The following is a 15,357-nucleotide window of genomic DNA, read 5'->3' as shown; positions in this document are numbered from 1 at the left end:
AAACAATTCAGTCATTTCCAGGAGTCAGGCTAGGGAGAATAGGTGACTTTGTCAATATTAAAACTATTTCCCAACCTTCTTTGTTTTTTAGGAATTCTAGCACTTCCATGATTGGGAGGAGGAATTTGACATTTGGCAAGGTGGGGAGGGGGGATCACTTTGGAATTGGAATTGCTAACCCCATAAAATCCATCCAAATTGGGCTAAAAGTTGCCATTTGAAAATACTGATCACTTTTTAGAGGCTTGCTGCTAAAATCTCTGAAGATTTCATCTTCACTTAACATGCTTCCTGGCCCCACAGAACTTGAGCTCCAGGAAGAGAAAAGCATCAGAAGCCACCACTTCGGTGTATGGAAAGAAGTGCTGAGCTGGGAGCCAGGAAGAGACTATGAGTTCTAGACTCAGATCTTAAATACTTACGTGCACTTCACAACCCTTATTAATGATCAAAGCCTCAACTGAGAGGCCTGACAAATATAACCTCCCATTTTACTGATTGGATAGGTGAGAGATTGCACAGATTCACTTCGGGCAGAGCTGGGGGAATACAACCCTTTCCCCATTGTGGTAGAGCCACATCTCCTCCATAGCCAATTTGCCTGTTTGAATGAATGTGCCATATCTGTGGGTGGCTGTCTCTCTAACAACAAGACCCATTCCCAGCCAGGAATACTTACTCCCAACATTGCATTGCTGTCAAGTATATCATGTCCTGCTCTAGTGGCTGGTCCATAGAGAAAATGACAGACTATTACTGCTCTTACATCTTAACTCAAGTAGTAGCGATCTGTGCTATGGATCTGAAGGACCTACCTTCGTACTGCTGATGACCACATGATGCAATGTATATTTTCTAATTTTCCTTTTTTAAACCTAGAAAATATAAATCCAAAAAATGACATTTAAAGAACACTCCTGTAGTAAGTCTAGCACTCAAAAGTTAGGAAATTACAGGATTAAGGTCCCCCTTAATTTTTCCTTGATAACTGTGGTATCTGTGTTATTAGTTGCTTGATATCTTTTTGGTGACTGGCATATTTTTGATTAGCACTTGTCTATTAATACTTTGGGTTTTGTGTTCTTGCTTGACTGTTTGATGGACTAATTGTGTGGCTGCTCTCCCCCAGGAATCACATGAAAATGAGATGTTGCCGCAAGAAAAATTGTAAATAAATATATGGATGCTCATCAAAACAAACTTATTAATCTTTAGTTGGTTTAGGCTGTTTTTTTTTCCTTGTAATTAAAATAAAGGCATTAATAACGATGGAGAAACCAGCTACCTACTTACAAAGGAGTGTGGTTATTGAAAGACTTAATTCACACGGGAAATACCTCTGGTATTTTAGAGTGGGACTAAGTCACACTTAAGTTGGAGATGCAAAGTTATGCAGAGTTCGAGAGATTTGAGGCCTGGTTTTCTGGTTGGGAACCATCTTAGAAGTAGACCTGAACTTCCCTAAAGCTTGAGGATGTTTAATTGGGTCCTGTTTAGTCAAAATTTGGTTTCAGCTCTGGATTTTTCTACCATTCAAGTGGTTTGGTTTCAGATGTTTCAATTCATATCCATCATACACAAAATTTAGAACCACATCTGAACTTCCTCTCACTTTGAGGTGTTTCGGATCAATGTTCTGGTTCAAGCCCATACCTGGTTCTGATTCTGTTTGTTTAAACTGGTGCTTGTAAAAATGTTTTGAAGCCAGGACTGCACAAATAGAGAGAGAACAGTAATCAGGGGACACAGAACTCATTGGCTGCTGAGTAAAACTCAAAACCTGCTTCAAAATCACATATCACTACCACTTGGGCTAAAGGAGAATTTCTATTAGCAGCAGTAATATTGGTTCTTTTTAGTGGCTTTTTGGGGAGTGGGAGCCACAAAGGACAACAATTACTAACATCAGATCAGACACCATCAAGGAGAAGTACACATACATGACCCTACATTACAAGCTTTGAATTTCACAGGGAGATCTTTTAAGACATGTAGCTGTGTTTTAAAGAGAATTGGTAACAGGTAGCTATGCCATAATTGTCCTCGCTGTTGGCAGCAGAAAAGAGGAAAAATATTAAATGAAAAGTTGGAGCATGACATCTTTTTAGGAAGGAAGGAGGTGGATTTACTGCCACTTTGGAGTGGGTAATAGTTAATGCTACCTTTTAGTCTAGTGTTTCTCAAACTGGGGTTGCCGCTTGTTTAGGGAAAGCCCCTGGTAGGTTGGGCAGGTTTGTTTACCTGCCCCATCCGCAGGTCCGGCCGATCGTGGCTCCCAGTGGCCGTAGTTTGCTGCCCCAGGCCAATGGGAGCTGCTGGAAGTGGCGCAGTCCAAGGGACTTACTGGCTGCTGCATCCAGCAGCCCCCATTGGCCTGGAGCAGCGAACTGCAGCCAGTGGCTGCCACGATCAGCTGGACCTGTGGATGGGGCAGGTAAACAAACCGGCCCAGCCCACCAGGAGCTTTCCCTACACAGTTGGCGACCTCAGTTTGAGAAACACTGTTTAAGTCACAGGTATTTTTAGTAAAAGTTATGGACAGGTCACAGGCACTAAACAAAATTTCATGGCCTGTGACCTGTTTAGGACTTCTACTATATACTCCTGACTAAATCTTGGGGGGGGGGGGGCATCCCGGGGGCACCGCAGGTGCTCAGGTGGGAATGCCACAGGTGCTGCAGGGTGGAGAAGGGGCCTGGGATGTGCGGCCCAGGACCCTCCCTAGTGCTGGGAGGGTGGAGGAGTGGGCAGCGATGTTACAGTCTTGGTGCTGGCAGGGGGAGGAAGCGAGTTGGCACAGCCGGCAGGCTCCCTATCTGGTGTCACATCTCCCTGGGAGTGGCAACATCCCCCTTGCTCAGCTCCTAGGCAGTGGTGTGGCTAGGCAGCTCTGCACTCTGCCTGCACTGAGTGAGGGGAATGTTGCTGCTTCTGGGGAGCCCGCTGAGGTAAGAGCCACCCAGACCCCACCTCACCCCCTTCCCCCTCCCACACCCGAACTCCTGCTGCAGCGGGAGGCACAGGGGCCCAAGACTTCCCCGGCAGTGGCAGGTGCGACTGGTGCAGGGGTTGCCTGACCTTCCCCTGGGCCAGGGACTGGCTGCCTGCTGCAGAAGTGACAAACTTGCAGCCTTAGTAATAGTCACTCTTTTTGTCCAGTTTGAACATAACATGAAATCAAATTCACTTTTTTTGAGAGATTTTTTTTTCAATGTAAAACCAAAAGATGTTTTTGTTCATGTTGCTTCAGGAAGACTGATAGATATGTAAGGCTAGAGGGGACCTTTAAGAGGTCATCTAGTCCTGACCCCTGCACTGAGGCAGGATGAAGTAAACCTAGACCATCCATGACAGGTGTTTGTCTAACCTGTTCTTAAAAACCTCCGGTGACGTTGATTCTGCAGCCTCCTTAGGTAACCCATTCCAGTGGCGCAGAATTCTGCCAGGAGTCTCATCTGAGAAGTAACATACAACTACAATGAGTGCATGGTAGTAAGTAAAACACCAGAGGTGAAATTCTAGCTCCATTGAAGTCAATGGATTTTTTGCATTGATTTCAACAGAGCCACGATTTCTGCCCAGTGGTAAGTTGAGTGCAGGATCATGCCAACAATCATTAATCATAGAAATTAGAGAGAGATCGTCAGGTTTTCCCTCCCCCCACCCACCCATGTCACTATTTTAGAGTTGTTTCTCACAGTATGCTTTGCATTGATTCTAGTTCCCTATTCAAGGACAATAGACCTCATAGGTTCTTAAAGATCAAATATAAATAACAGAGCCAGCTCTGTCTACGTTTTCCTCTGCTTATTTCACGTATGTAACAGCTGATAGTGAGCAAAGGATACAGCAGGTTTGGAAGTTTTAGTACTAATGACAATGACAGATGTTCTCCTTATGCTTTAATCCATTTTTGCTGCTTCTAGTCATAAATTTAGGATATTATTCAGGAGGCAGAATCATTTCAGAGACCTGTAGTAGTAAAACTTGTTTCTTCATTAATCTTTTCAGCCTGAATCCTACTTGCTCCTATTGGGAGGCTCTGTAGTTGCAGGCTGCTAGCCTGTCCCTCTTCTCTTCCTCACTCATTGTTTCATTGAAACTGTGTTCTGTTCCAGGTGCCAGGAGAGAATGAGAAGCACTGGAAGCCAGCACTGGTTGTACTGACCGAGAAAGACCTTTTAATATATGACAGCATGCCACGAATGAAAGAAGCTTGGTTCAGCCCTCTCCATACTTACCCTCTGCTAGCCACCAGGTAGCTTTATATTTTATTGCAAGCTCTTCAGTTGTTATTAGGAGTGGATGTACCTAGTAAGAAAAGAGATTGTCACGTACATCACACTTGAAAATGTCATGTTTTTAGAACCAAACTTTTTGTTGAGATCTTGAAATACTCAGTTTATGTGTCCTCCTCTCCCCTACTTCCAAATTCTGTCCAAGACTGGAATTGCCAAAATATCACAAGAAAGATTATTCCCACAATGCTGTGGGCCAAGAATTGAAACAGAAATTCTGGAAATCTCATGACAGAGCCTGTTCCCATGAGATTTCCAATCAAATCTGCAGACCCAAGGGCTTGAAATAAGTATCTGCACTTCTGAATGCTTATCCGTGCTAAACCTACCAGGAAGTCAATGTAGTACATTACTATTCAGGGTTGGAACTATGACACCCAGTAATGTTTCCACAGCTGAGTTTTTTGGAAGCTTACCTATCACCAGAAGTCATGCACATTTTTGGAATATTTTACTTTCAGTGTTGTTTGCGTTCCTGTTCTAAGTGGGGTATTTACAGCTTTTCCTAATTCAGTGAACTCTTTGTTCTCATTGTGTAATCTATCTATCTTTCTATCTAACGTATGTCTAAGGTTCCCATCACCATAGTATTTCAACACCAGTTACCATACCTGCCCATCTCTAGTAATGCCCAAGCTCTATCCAAAAGAAATGGGTAGATACTGAAATTCTTTAACTGCTGGAGTGTGTTGAAGTGCCAAAATGCTCCCCATAGCTAATCAAGTCAACCAAATGAATAACACTGATTGGATGACATGCTTAAATATTGATTTAACAAAATGCTTTTATATGGCCATTACTGAGATAGACATACTGGGAAAGACTTTTCTATGGTAACTAGTGATTTTGGATGCCCAATGTGAGGCAATTTAACAAGACTTGATTTTCTGAAACTGCTGAGCATCTGCCTCGGAAAATCAAGCCCCTTTGATATGTGTCAAGTTGAGTCAACCAAAATCACTAATTTTTTGTCCCATGACTATGTACATCAAGATAATCCATTGGAAGGTATTGTAATGTTTCCAGACTCACCGGTTTGAGTGAAAATGCTTTGCAAATAATGCTATAGTACCATTTTCCATTCTTTTTTAATAATGAATCAAGTAACTCAACTTATAGATCAAAAATAATGTGAGTCAGATATGTTTTGCCCAGAGAAACTGATGTTTAGACCTGGAGAGGCATGTGGTCTCCTAACTATCCTCTGTGTGTCTGTGTCCATAACGTGGAGAAAGAAAGTGAACAGGAAAACAGACACTACAGCCAGAGGTGAAAGTAAGGCAGTATGGGCTGGTACGGTGTACCGGTAAAAAGTAGCTGCCATTACCGGCCTGTACCACTGACTTTAAAGTGCTGCTCTGGCAGCCTTTTAATGTCGGGCAACAGGGGGCGCAAAAGGGGCAGCGACGACCTGGGAGAGTCGCTGATGGGGGGTGCAAAGGGGGCAGCGACGTTAAAGCACAGCCATGGGGTTGGCAAAAGAAGTAGCTGCCCTGGGGCCACGATTTAAAAGGGCCCAGGGCTCCAGCCACTGCTGCTGCTACCGCAGTGCAGGCCAGGCAGTGCAGATGGGCTAACTGTGGGCAATGCCCCGCCCCTTCTGCCTGAGGCCCACACCTTCTCGGGGGAAAGGGGCAGAGCTGGCCCCATACCAGTAAGAGCTCAATTTTACTTTCACCCCTGACTACAGCATATTTATTAACCAAACTAGTGTCCTTCAAGTGATCCACAGTCTATTTACTTTAGACAAAACTAAGTGCAATGCCACCCCAAAAATATTTTCACTCATGGGCATCATATGAGAAATCATTGCCAAGCAAGCGTGTAGAGCACAGGAAGTGCACGCATCATACCATCATGTTTTTCCTACAGAGTCCAGTTACAGTATTTTCCAACTGTGTGATGGACTTCCTGCTTCTTTCATGTATCTGACTCCCAGTAGACCCCAGAGAGAAATACTGGCTAGGGTTAATATAGTGCAGTTAAATCCTGAGCTGACACCGTCAGACGTACAGCTGTCAAACACACTGACTTCATTTTTATTTACCGGCATGTGTGCGGGATCCTGCATGATGGAGAGATTTGCCCACATATGTTTCTTACACTGAGAGTCATCTATGGCTTTTGACACTAATTCTAATCATATTTGTCTGCTAGAACAGTCTCGGGGCTTGAGAAGGAGTTGCTGCTCTCATTTCTCTGGTCTGACAAGTCAGATTATTTCTCAGTGCCATTCCATTCAGTGGGACTGGTGCCAAGTAGCCACAAGTGGTATCACTCGCGGCAAGCTCACTAGTTCCTTTTAGTTCTCACTCGTTTGGTTTACTCAACTGCGTTTTGTTGCCTAACGATCTAAGATTTTGTTGTTGAATAATTCAATGAAAAATAAATCAAAATTTTATCTAAAGGCCAAGGATACTAGAAATTATTTCACCCCAAAGTATCTAGACCCTTGGGAACTTTCAAACATAGTCAAAGAGAAGTAACTTATTCATTCCTGTTCACGCAGTGTTGGTATGAAGTAAGGTAATCACACTGTGGTTTACAACACGCTGACAAGCTTACAGTGTCCCTCCAGCAAATCCAGTAAGAGGACAACAACTCATATTCAAGAATCCCTATTTAAAGCTAGGTAGGATGTTGCAGCAGAAGAGTGTGTCAGAACTGCAGGACGTGCTGACATTCTGTCACCAAGCTCTGACACCGTGTATATTCCCCGACATTGCAGCAGCAGGTGGTAGTGCATCCCAAGACTGTAACATTGTATTGGGGTAGTTGGGCCAATGCCAGGATGTTGGATCATCTCATCCCATTGCAACATCCTTCTGTGCTGAGGAAGTGGCAGAATGTTGTGACCCAGTGGGCGATGAGTCCTGGAAGGGGCAAATGGTAACTTGAGGAAGCTTTAAATGCGGGTGGGAGAGGAAATTAATCTGTGCCCATGTTCCTTGGTAGAACTTTCTGAAAACATAAACAATGGGGGATAATAGAGCTTGCATTAAGTGAAATAACACTAATAGTGACTTGTGGGTTTTAAAAAACTGAAGCAATACAAGACATGTACTGGATAGAGAGTCTCTCTCCTTTGTCAGGGGGATACATATTGTACCAGCATGTAGGTATTACTGTAGCACATTGTGCAGGATATACAGAATGAGAAATCCTTGCCCCAGGAGCAGAGACTGGAGACACGGTTGTATAAGTATTGCTGCTTTGTGATGTTATGTGCATTGAGTTACACAGACCACATTGTTCAGCTAAATCAAGAGAGGCAGCCAGAACAGTCCCCCTAGCTAGGGAGTAAGCTTAACCACAGGTGTGTGGAGGCATGTTGGCAGGACAACGAAGGGACACATTGGCTGCTGCTGCCCATGCCGTGCCTGCTCAGGGAATAAAAGGAGCATGTTATTGGACCCTCAGATCAGTACCTCGCACACAACACTGATTTCACCCCTAAAGACAGATTAAATGCCAAGACAGTATTTGCCATATGTCTTTAGTAATTCCCCACCCATCTCTTATTTTTCTTCTAACCTTCAGGCTCTGAGGGAGAAGTTGGCCTTTTTTGCACCCTCTTTGGCCCTGAAACAAACTAACCAAAGCTCTTCAGTGGCCACATCCATCCCCTAGTGAAGTTGACAGGAATCTTTCCACCAGTGGTTCTCAGACTTTTGTACCGGTGACCCCTTTCACACAGCAAGCCTCTGAGTGTGACCCTCCTTATAAATTAAAAACGCTTTTTTATATATTTAACACCATTATAAATGCTGGAGGCAAAGTGGGACTTGGGGTGGAAGCTGACATCTCAAGACCCCCCATGCAATAACCTCGTGACCCCCTGAGGGGTCCCAACCCCCCAGTTTAAGAACCCCTGCCCTAAATGCTTGGACAGTAAGTGCACTTGGAATAATGTTTTAAGGCTTTTTTAAACAACTTGGACTGGGTAAATTTTCAAATGAACCGAAGTCCCATTTTTAATATTGATGTAGGCCCATAGGAGCTTTGGTTCCATACACTTTCACTGAGACTTAGGGCTTGTCAGCATGAACTATTAGGGTACGTCCATGCTACCCACCGGATTGGTGGGTAGCGATCGATCTATTGGAGATCGATTTATCGCGTCTCGTCTAGACTCGATAAATCGATCCCTGACCGTGCTCCCCGTCGACTCCGGAACTCCACCAGGGCAAGAGGCAGAAGTGGAGTCGACGGGGGAGCCGCGGCCATCAATCCTGCACCGTGAGGGTGGGAGGTAAGTTGATTTAAGATACATCAACTTTAGCTACGCTATTCTCGTAGCTGAAGTTGCGTATCTTAGATCGATTCCCCCCCCAGTATAGACCAGGCCTTAGACTGCAGCAAGTTGGGGTGTGAATCTACCCCGCCCTAGTCTGCTGTGGTTAACTGTTTATGTGCACTCTACTGACACATGTGAACAGTTCATTAATACACTTTGAGCTAGTGCCATTTCAAAGAGGACTAGATCAGGCTGCTGTAAGGAGCCAAGGGGTCGCCAGTACAAAAGTTTGAGAGCCACTGCATTAAGGAATGTTAGCAGGATGCATGGAGACCACAGAGGGCTAGTGAGGGGTAGATTCCCACCCCACCTTGCTGTGGTCAAAGTAGACAAAACCATAGGCTCCAAGGGCCCAGATCTTCCAAGGTATTTAGGCACCTACATCCCACTTATATTAATGGGAGAGGCAGCCTGGATGCCTCTGGCTACATCTACACTACAGCCTATGTTGGTATAACTTTTGTCACTCAAGGGTGTGAATAAACCACTCCCCTGAGCGACATCAGTTACACCAGTGTAAGTGCTGGTGTGTACAGCTTCTTCGGCCTACATAGCTACCACTGCTCACAGTGCTGGTTTCATTATGCTGATGGAAGAGCTCCGTCCTGTCGGCATAGAGCATCTTCACCAGATGCACTGCAGCTGCACCGCTGTATGTGTAGACATGCACTAAGTCTCTACTGAAAATGGAATTTAGGGCCCTAAGTCACTTGGGCACTTTGGAAAACATTAGCTCAGGTCTTTTAAAGAGAGAATGTGTGTGTGTGTGTGTGTGTGTTGTAATTCTATCCTTCTCCTCGTTTACAATGGGTACAATATTGCCTGTCTGCCAGTGACAAATGAAAGTGACGCCTGACTATGCTGGGACATAGGCTATGTCCACACTTACCATGGGATCCACACTGCTGCGATGGATGCACCGGGGGTCAAATTAGCAGGTCTAGTGAAGACCTGCTGAATCGATGGCAGAGTGCTCTTTGGTCAACTTTGGTACTCCACCAGGAATGAGAGGAGTAAGTAAGTTGGCCGGAGAGCATTTTCTGTCAATCTAGTGCGGTGTAGACACCACAGTAAGTTGATCTAAGCTACGTTGATTCCAGCTACGTTATTCATGTAGCTGGAGTAGCGTAACTTAGGTCGACTTACCGTGGTGGTGTAGACATAGGGATAATGGGGAATTCTCAGTGCAGAAGCAGGAGCTTCTAGGCTTATGAGAAACCTTTACTACATAAACTCTATGTAAGCTGGTAATAAAGAGGTGAAAATGGGTATTTAAAGAGGAATGCAGGGCCTGACATTCCTGATGAGACCATTGTAGTCCATCTTCACTATCCTGCCTACAGTAGTGTTTTATTTCGGAAGCTTAAGAAGATGAAGACTGGGGAAATCAGTGACACAATGCACCTAGACACTTGTGCAATGACACATAATGAAACTGGGCAAAAAAAAATCCTTCAGAGCCCATGTGATTTCACTTTCTGAAGTCCTGAATGTGAGCAGATTACGTCTGGAAGCACACATTTTGCTGATCTGTTTGTGGGTAAGTGGGTTCTGTTTGGACGTCCCTATGTCTTTTTGAACCAATTAATCCTGTCTACCGCTAGCTGTGGTGACTTTTTTTAAACATACTGTAATTTTTGTATTTTGTTCAAAGCCCAGTGGGACTCCTAATTTGATTATCTGCCATACAGAGCAGGGTTTTTTGGTTGTTGTTTTTTTTAAAGCATGCAGTTTTCTATTGATGTTGACTGCTACTTTCAGACATTTGTTAGTGATTAACTTGCCCACTGGCACATTCTCTAATATCCTTCTGTTCACTGACTGGTGCAATTTATAACTTTTCACCTGGAAAGTTTGCAGACAGCATGTTGTCATCTTGGCTGTTCCCATCTTTCAGCTTTTTTATGAGTCCTTGGGAAAACATTTTTGCTAAGCTAAAGCATTCTCGAAATGCTGGTGAGCACTGAAAAAGTTCAGTGGCAGATACTATTGTACAGAGTCCTGGTCAATCTACCTTAGGCAATGAGTAGAGGAAGTTGGAGGTAGGATAAGGGGTACAGTATTTCTACTGCACTGTAGTAGCAGAATTTCAACCTGTCCTTGGTTGTTTGTCAGTTTGCCACCAGTAGGTTTACGTGGATTTTTTTTTATTTCTCCCCCGCCCCCCCATATTGCAACGTATAAATGTTAGCATCCATATCAGACCTAAAGAACAACATCAATCTGTACTTCCAGCTTTGTGTGGAATATGGTTGATATATAATAGAGATAAGTTTAAACAATACACTGGGAGGCACTCTATTCTAGGACTACAAGAGGCGATTGGGAGTTAGGCTCCTGCATTTTGGTGCTGAGTCTGAGACATTTTTGCCATAATGTGTGTGTTTCAGTGTGCTCTCATTTGTCCAACAGGGATAACAATACTTACTCACATCACAGGAGTGTGTGCAGCTTAAAAAAATCGATGTTAAATGTGTGTAAAGTGCTGTAGAACTTAAAAAAAAACCCAACAACCCTGCAATAAAACTGCATCATATATCACAGTAGACATGAAAAAAATGCTAAGTTCTGAATTCTGATTTAATATTGACCATCTACACATTTGATGCCAAAAAGCTAATGAAAAGCTACATCCTGTGACCTAAATAGTGTAAACTCAGTTAATAGTTAATGCCTTTGTCTGGAAACATTCTTCATGCTTTGGACCACAAATCAACAAATAGCTTTTGTTGTTAAATAATGTCAAAGCAAAGCTTAGATATTTGATAATCACAATTACTGTGTGTTATGTTTAATTTATCTAGGCATTTCTAACGGTCCCCTCACTGTTATCTGAGCACCCAGCTGTTGTGAGTACTCCCCAGTTCCACAATCACTATTTCTGCAACATGACTAGAAAAACATTCAACCAACCCAAAATGTGGAGACCACTTTCAAACTTGTATTGCTTTCTCCCTTTAGGAGGGTCTGAAAATTTAGTACTGTCTTATCTTGAGTCTTCCAGTGATGTTACATTAGGGACAAAGCTAGGATGAGTAACTGAGCCGAGAGGGACAGATTTCCAAATGGCATAGTTGTCCAAGAGCATGTCTCATTGGGGGAAGTCAGACTGGGAAGTATCCTGTGTAGAAAAGGAGTAATGTTTTCAGAGCTTTCTGTTCAACTGAGCTGCTTGATGACTGCGCTTGATGAAGAACTTACATCAATGCCTACTGACATAAATCTAACCTGAGCAGTTGAATACCTGCTTTGAAAATTCTCCCCAGGGTGTCAATGAGAATTTCACTGTCAATTTGTGAAGATTTTTCTGTGCTGCAACAAATGCCTGAGATTCTTTTCATATCATTAAAGTAAAATGCAGACCACAGAGTCCCACCTAACACCAACCCCTTGGTTTGTACTCCTCATCTCATGATATTGTGTATACGTAAAGCACTGAAAAATGGAGACGGTAGACAGAATAAAAATAGAAGAGGGAGCAATCAGATAAACTGAAAAACTAATCCGTGTTTACAGCTCTCTATGGAATGTAAGGAGGGGCATTTTACAGATCTGTCTATTCCTAATACACCCCATATCAACTTAATCCTGAGCAGACTGGTTTACAGTTACCAACATTCTTATGCCCCCCTTTGGCTGCTCTGAGTTCTGGTGAAAAAGCTCTAGAAGCTCTCCGGTTTCAGAGTTGTAGCCGTGTTAGTCTGTATCAGCAAAAATAAGGAAGAGTCCTTGTGGCATCTTAGAGACTAACAAATTTATTTGGGCACAAGCTTTCGTGGGCTAAAATCCACTTCATCAAATGCATGTTATTTTTGCTAGAAGCTGTCAGTGCTTCTTAGATATATTCTGTATCTCAGGGGTTCTCAATCTTTTTCTTTCTGAGACCCCCTAACTTGCTATAAAAACTCTACAGCCCACCTGAGCAACAGTAACTGTTTTTCTGAATATTAAAGCCAAGGCTGGCATTAAGGGATAGCAAGCAGGGCAGTTGCCCAGGCCCCACACCACAGGACTCCCCCCTCAAAGCTACATTGCTTAGGCTTCGATTCCCATGCAGCGGGGCTTTGGCTTTCTGCTCTGGGCCCCAGCGAGTCTAATGTTGCTCTGCTTGGCGGACCCACTAAAACCAGCTTGTGGCTTCCCAGGGGGGCCTTGGACCCTTGGTTGAGAACCACTGTGTGGCTCTCATACCTTGGAAAGTCTGTCCTTCCGGTGACTGCACTGGCTGAAAGATGAAGGTTATACTAATGACCAGCTTCCAGTCTATCTCTGGAGTTCTTTGTACAGTGTCCACCATTGAATAACCTTCAGGTGACCTCTTTTTAATATGAATAGCGAAAGATGCATGCTAGTAAATATTCTGAGGTTCTGTAATGTGATTAGGCCTGTTGGCAAGCTCTCGAAGTGGTTTTGCATATCTCCTCAAGCGAAGAACTGATTTTTGTGTCAATCAGCCAGTTTGAGCAGCTAAATAACATGCTCTTTAGTTTAGCAAAAAGAACTGGCTTAGCTGGCTTTCTTTAATGGCTGTCGGGTTTTTCAGTAGCCTGATGTTTCCAATATTTCATATAAACAACAATAGTATTGGCCAAAACGAGACTAGGGAGTCCTTTGTCTCAGACTTAAAGACCTAAGTAATGATATCCCATAATATTAACTCCCTGCTGAATACCTCTCTAGTTCATGTCTCACTGCAGGACATTGCAAATTCTGATCTCTGACTGGATGTACAATTGATGCTGAAATTCTAGTATTCAGAGTAAGTAAGAAGATAGTGGTGTGGATGAGAAAGTACGGAATAAATATGGTTAATACTGGATGTGGTGTTATGGTACTATGTAGGACCAACATACTGCTCGTGTCATCAACATACTGTAGCATCAGTAACGTTAGTCCTGCTGTATTACTGATGTTATCAATAACATATGATGCCATTTTCCTGTAGAAGTGAACTAGTTTTAGGCACTTACTATCTCGGAGTATGTGGTTTCCAAATTGAATGGCACGGTGTGTTACAAGTGCTGGGAAGTACTTATTAGAGCAGTTAATGAAGTCTCTCCACAGCAGAAAGGATGTGACAGAGAACTTTGAAATAGTTTCCTAGTGTACAATTTCTCATAAGAAATAATGTTAAGTCTTTGCTCTGTGACTTACTGTTTTATAACAACAGTTTGATACTGTAAAACACCCTCTATCTATGGCTCTCAAACCCTCTTACTAAAAATGGCTTGTCATCGGGGCAGTGTGAAAGTGATTATCATACCCATCGTGCAGATTGGGGAATTGAGGCCCAGGCATGCTGTATCCAGTGTTGTTGTGAAGAGCTCTGTTTAAGCTTGTCTCTCTCACCAACAGAAGTTGGTCCCACAAGATATTACCTCACCCATCTTGTCACCCAGGCATGCTGTCATTTGCCCAAGGAAGTTAGAAGCAGAGCCAGGAATATACCCAGGAGTACTGGGTCCCAGTCCTCCGCACTGATAGTCAAGGGCCAGATGGCCCTTGCAGAGTTGTCACTGTATTGTCCCACTGGGAGTGGGGAAGAGAGCCCTGCAGAACAAACAGGGGACTCAGGAGGCCTCCACTCAAACTCTGATTCTGCCTTTTCCTCCATAAAGTCGCATGGCTGCAAGGGAGGTGTGCTATCAGCTGTCCTCAGGATCCCCCGCAAAAGATGGGAGGATGCCAAAGCTCAGAAGGGGGTTGTGGAAGTTAATGTGTCAAGCCATGCCTGCCTTGCAGGATGAAAGTGGGGTACTGTGATGACATACAGTTCTGTGGAAGAGGCACATTTCCCCAGCCACATGTTCAGAGGCAGATCTGCACACAGTAACCTGGCCCCGTTTTAATTTCTCATGGTTTGTCTTGTCTTGTCTTTTTAAAATCAAGGAAATTGATCAGAAGCTACGAATGCATGGAAAGTTTCCATCAAGTCAAAGATAGACAAACCTAGATAACTTTATATCCCAGCAGCAAAGAAATCGCACTTAGGGAGGAGTGGGCCAGATCCTCAGCTAGTATAAATTGGCCTGTCTCCATTATTTATACCAGCTGAGGATCTGGCCCATTATGTCTTTCAAAAATCTCCCTGCTCTAGGCATAATGTCTTTGCTTTGTGATTTTATCTGTTCGGATGAGCTTGTGTGTACAGCACTCTCCAAGGGGCAGTGTTTCAGAATGGAGGCATCTGATTCTCAAACGCCAAACTCCTATTGCTTTACTTCCTTTTTATTTTATAATACACTTTCCTCATTAAACAGTCCCGTGCTGTGATGTCAGGCACAAGGAATCTTTCTTTAAAGGTGTGCAGAAGAAATTGTTTGTTGGGAATTAATATTTAAATTTAGGGATTATCTTACATTGCAGGTATTGGAACAGTGTCCTTTTGTTATATATTGTCTCTGTGTATAACGTTGATCATTTACATATGGTGAGATTTAAAAAAAGGCACATTTATAGTCCTGTTTTCTTGTGGTTTCACCTTCTCACTCTCTCCGAGATTTAGCGTTTCATCTTTAAATGGTGAAATGTTTCTCTGCATTCATCATTACAATTGAATTGTTGCAATGTCCTTGAATTACTTCTCTAACTTCCTGCACTCCCCTTAAAATATGGATAATCTTAAGGAGAAAAGAGATATTTGGATGTAAATTTTCTCTAAAAATGACTTTTTCTGAAATTTAGCTTTCGGGCTAGGTGAACAAACCTTTCTTTGCCACTCTGAAAATCAGCTGGTCGTACTGGAGTAAAAGTAGATTCAAT

At 43.3% G+C, this 15,357-nt stretch overlaps 2 protein-coding genes across 2 annotated transcripts in view; one reads left to right on the top strand and one right to left on the bottom strand.

Moving 5' to 3' along the window:
* The window catches only part of MTBP (MDM2 binding protein), a 321,748-nt gene that overhangs the window by 230,262 nt on the left and 76,129 nt on the right, over positions 1–15,357 (bottom strand). The gene's annotated exons all lie outside the window — the stretch shown is intronic.
* Positions 1–15,357, top strand: part of SNTB1 (syntrophin beta 1) — a 167,012-nt gene that overhangs the window by 139,754 nt on the left and 11,901 nt on the right. The window contains 1 exon segment of the mRNA XM_032777235.2: positions 4,119–4,258. Within this exon segment, the coding sequence (XP_032633126.1) occupies positions 4,119–4,258 (140 nt within the window).

This window comes from Chelonoidis abingdonii, chromosome 2, assembly GCF_003597395.2.
Source record: "Chelonoidis abingdonii isolate Lonesome George chromosome 2, CheloAbing_2.0, whole genome shotgun sequence".
Taxonomy (NCBI): Eukaryota; Metazoa; Chordata; order Testudines; family Testudinidae; genus Chelonoidis; species Chelonoidis abingdonii.
This window is presented reverse-complemented; position numbering and strand designations above follow the sequence as displayed.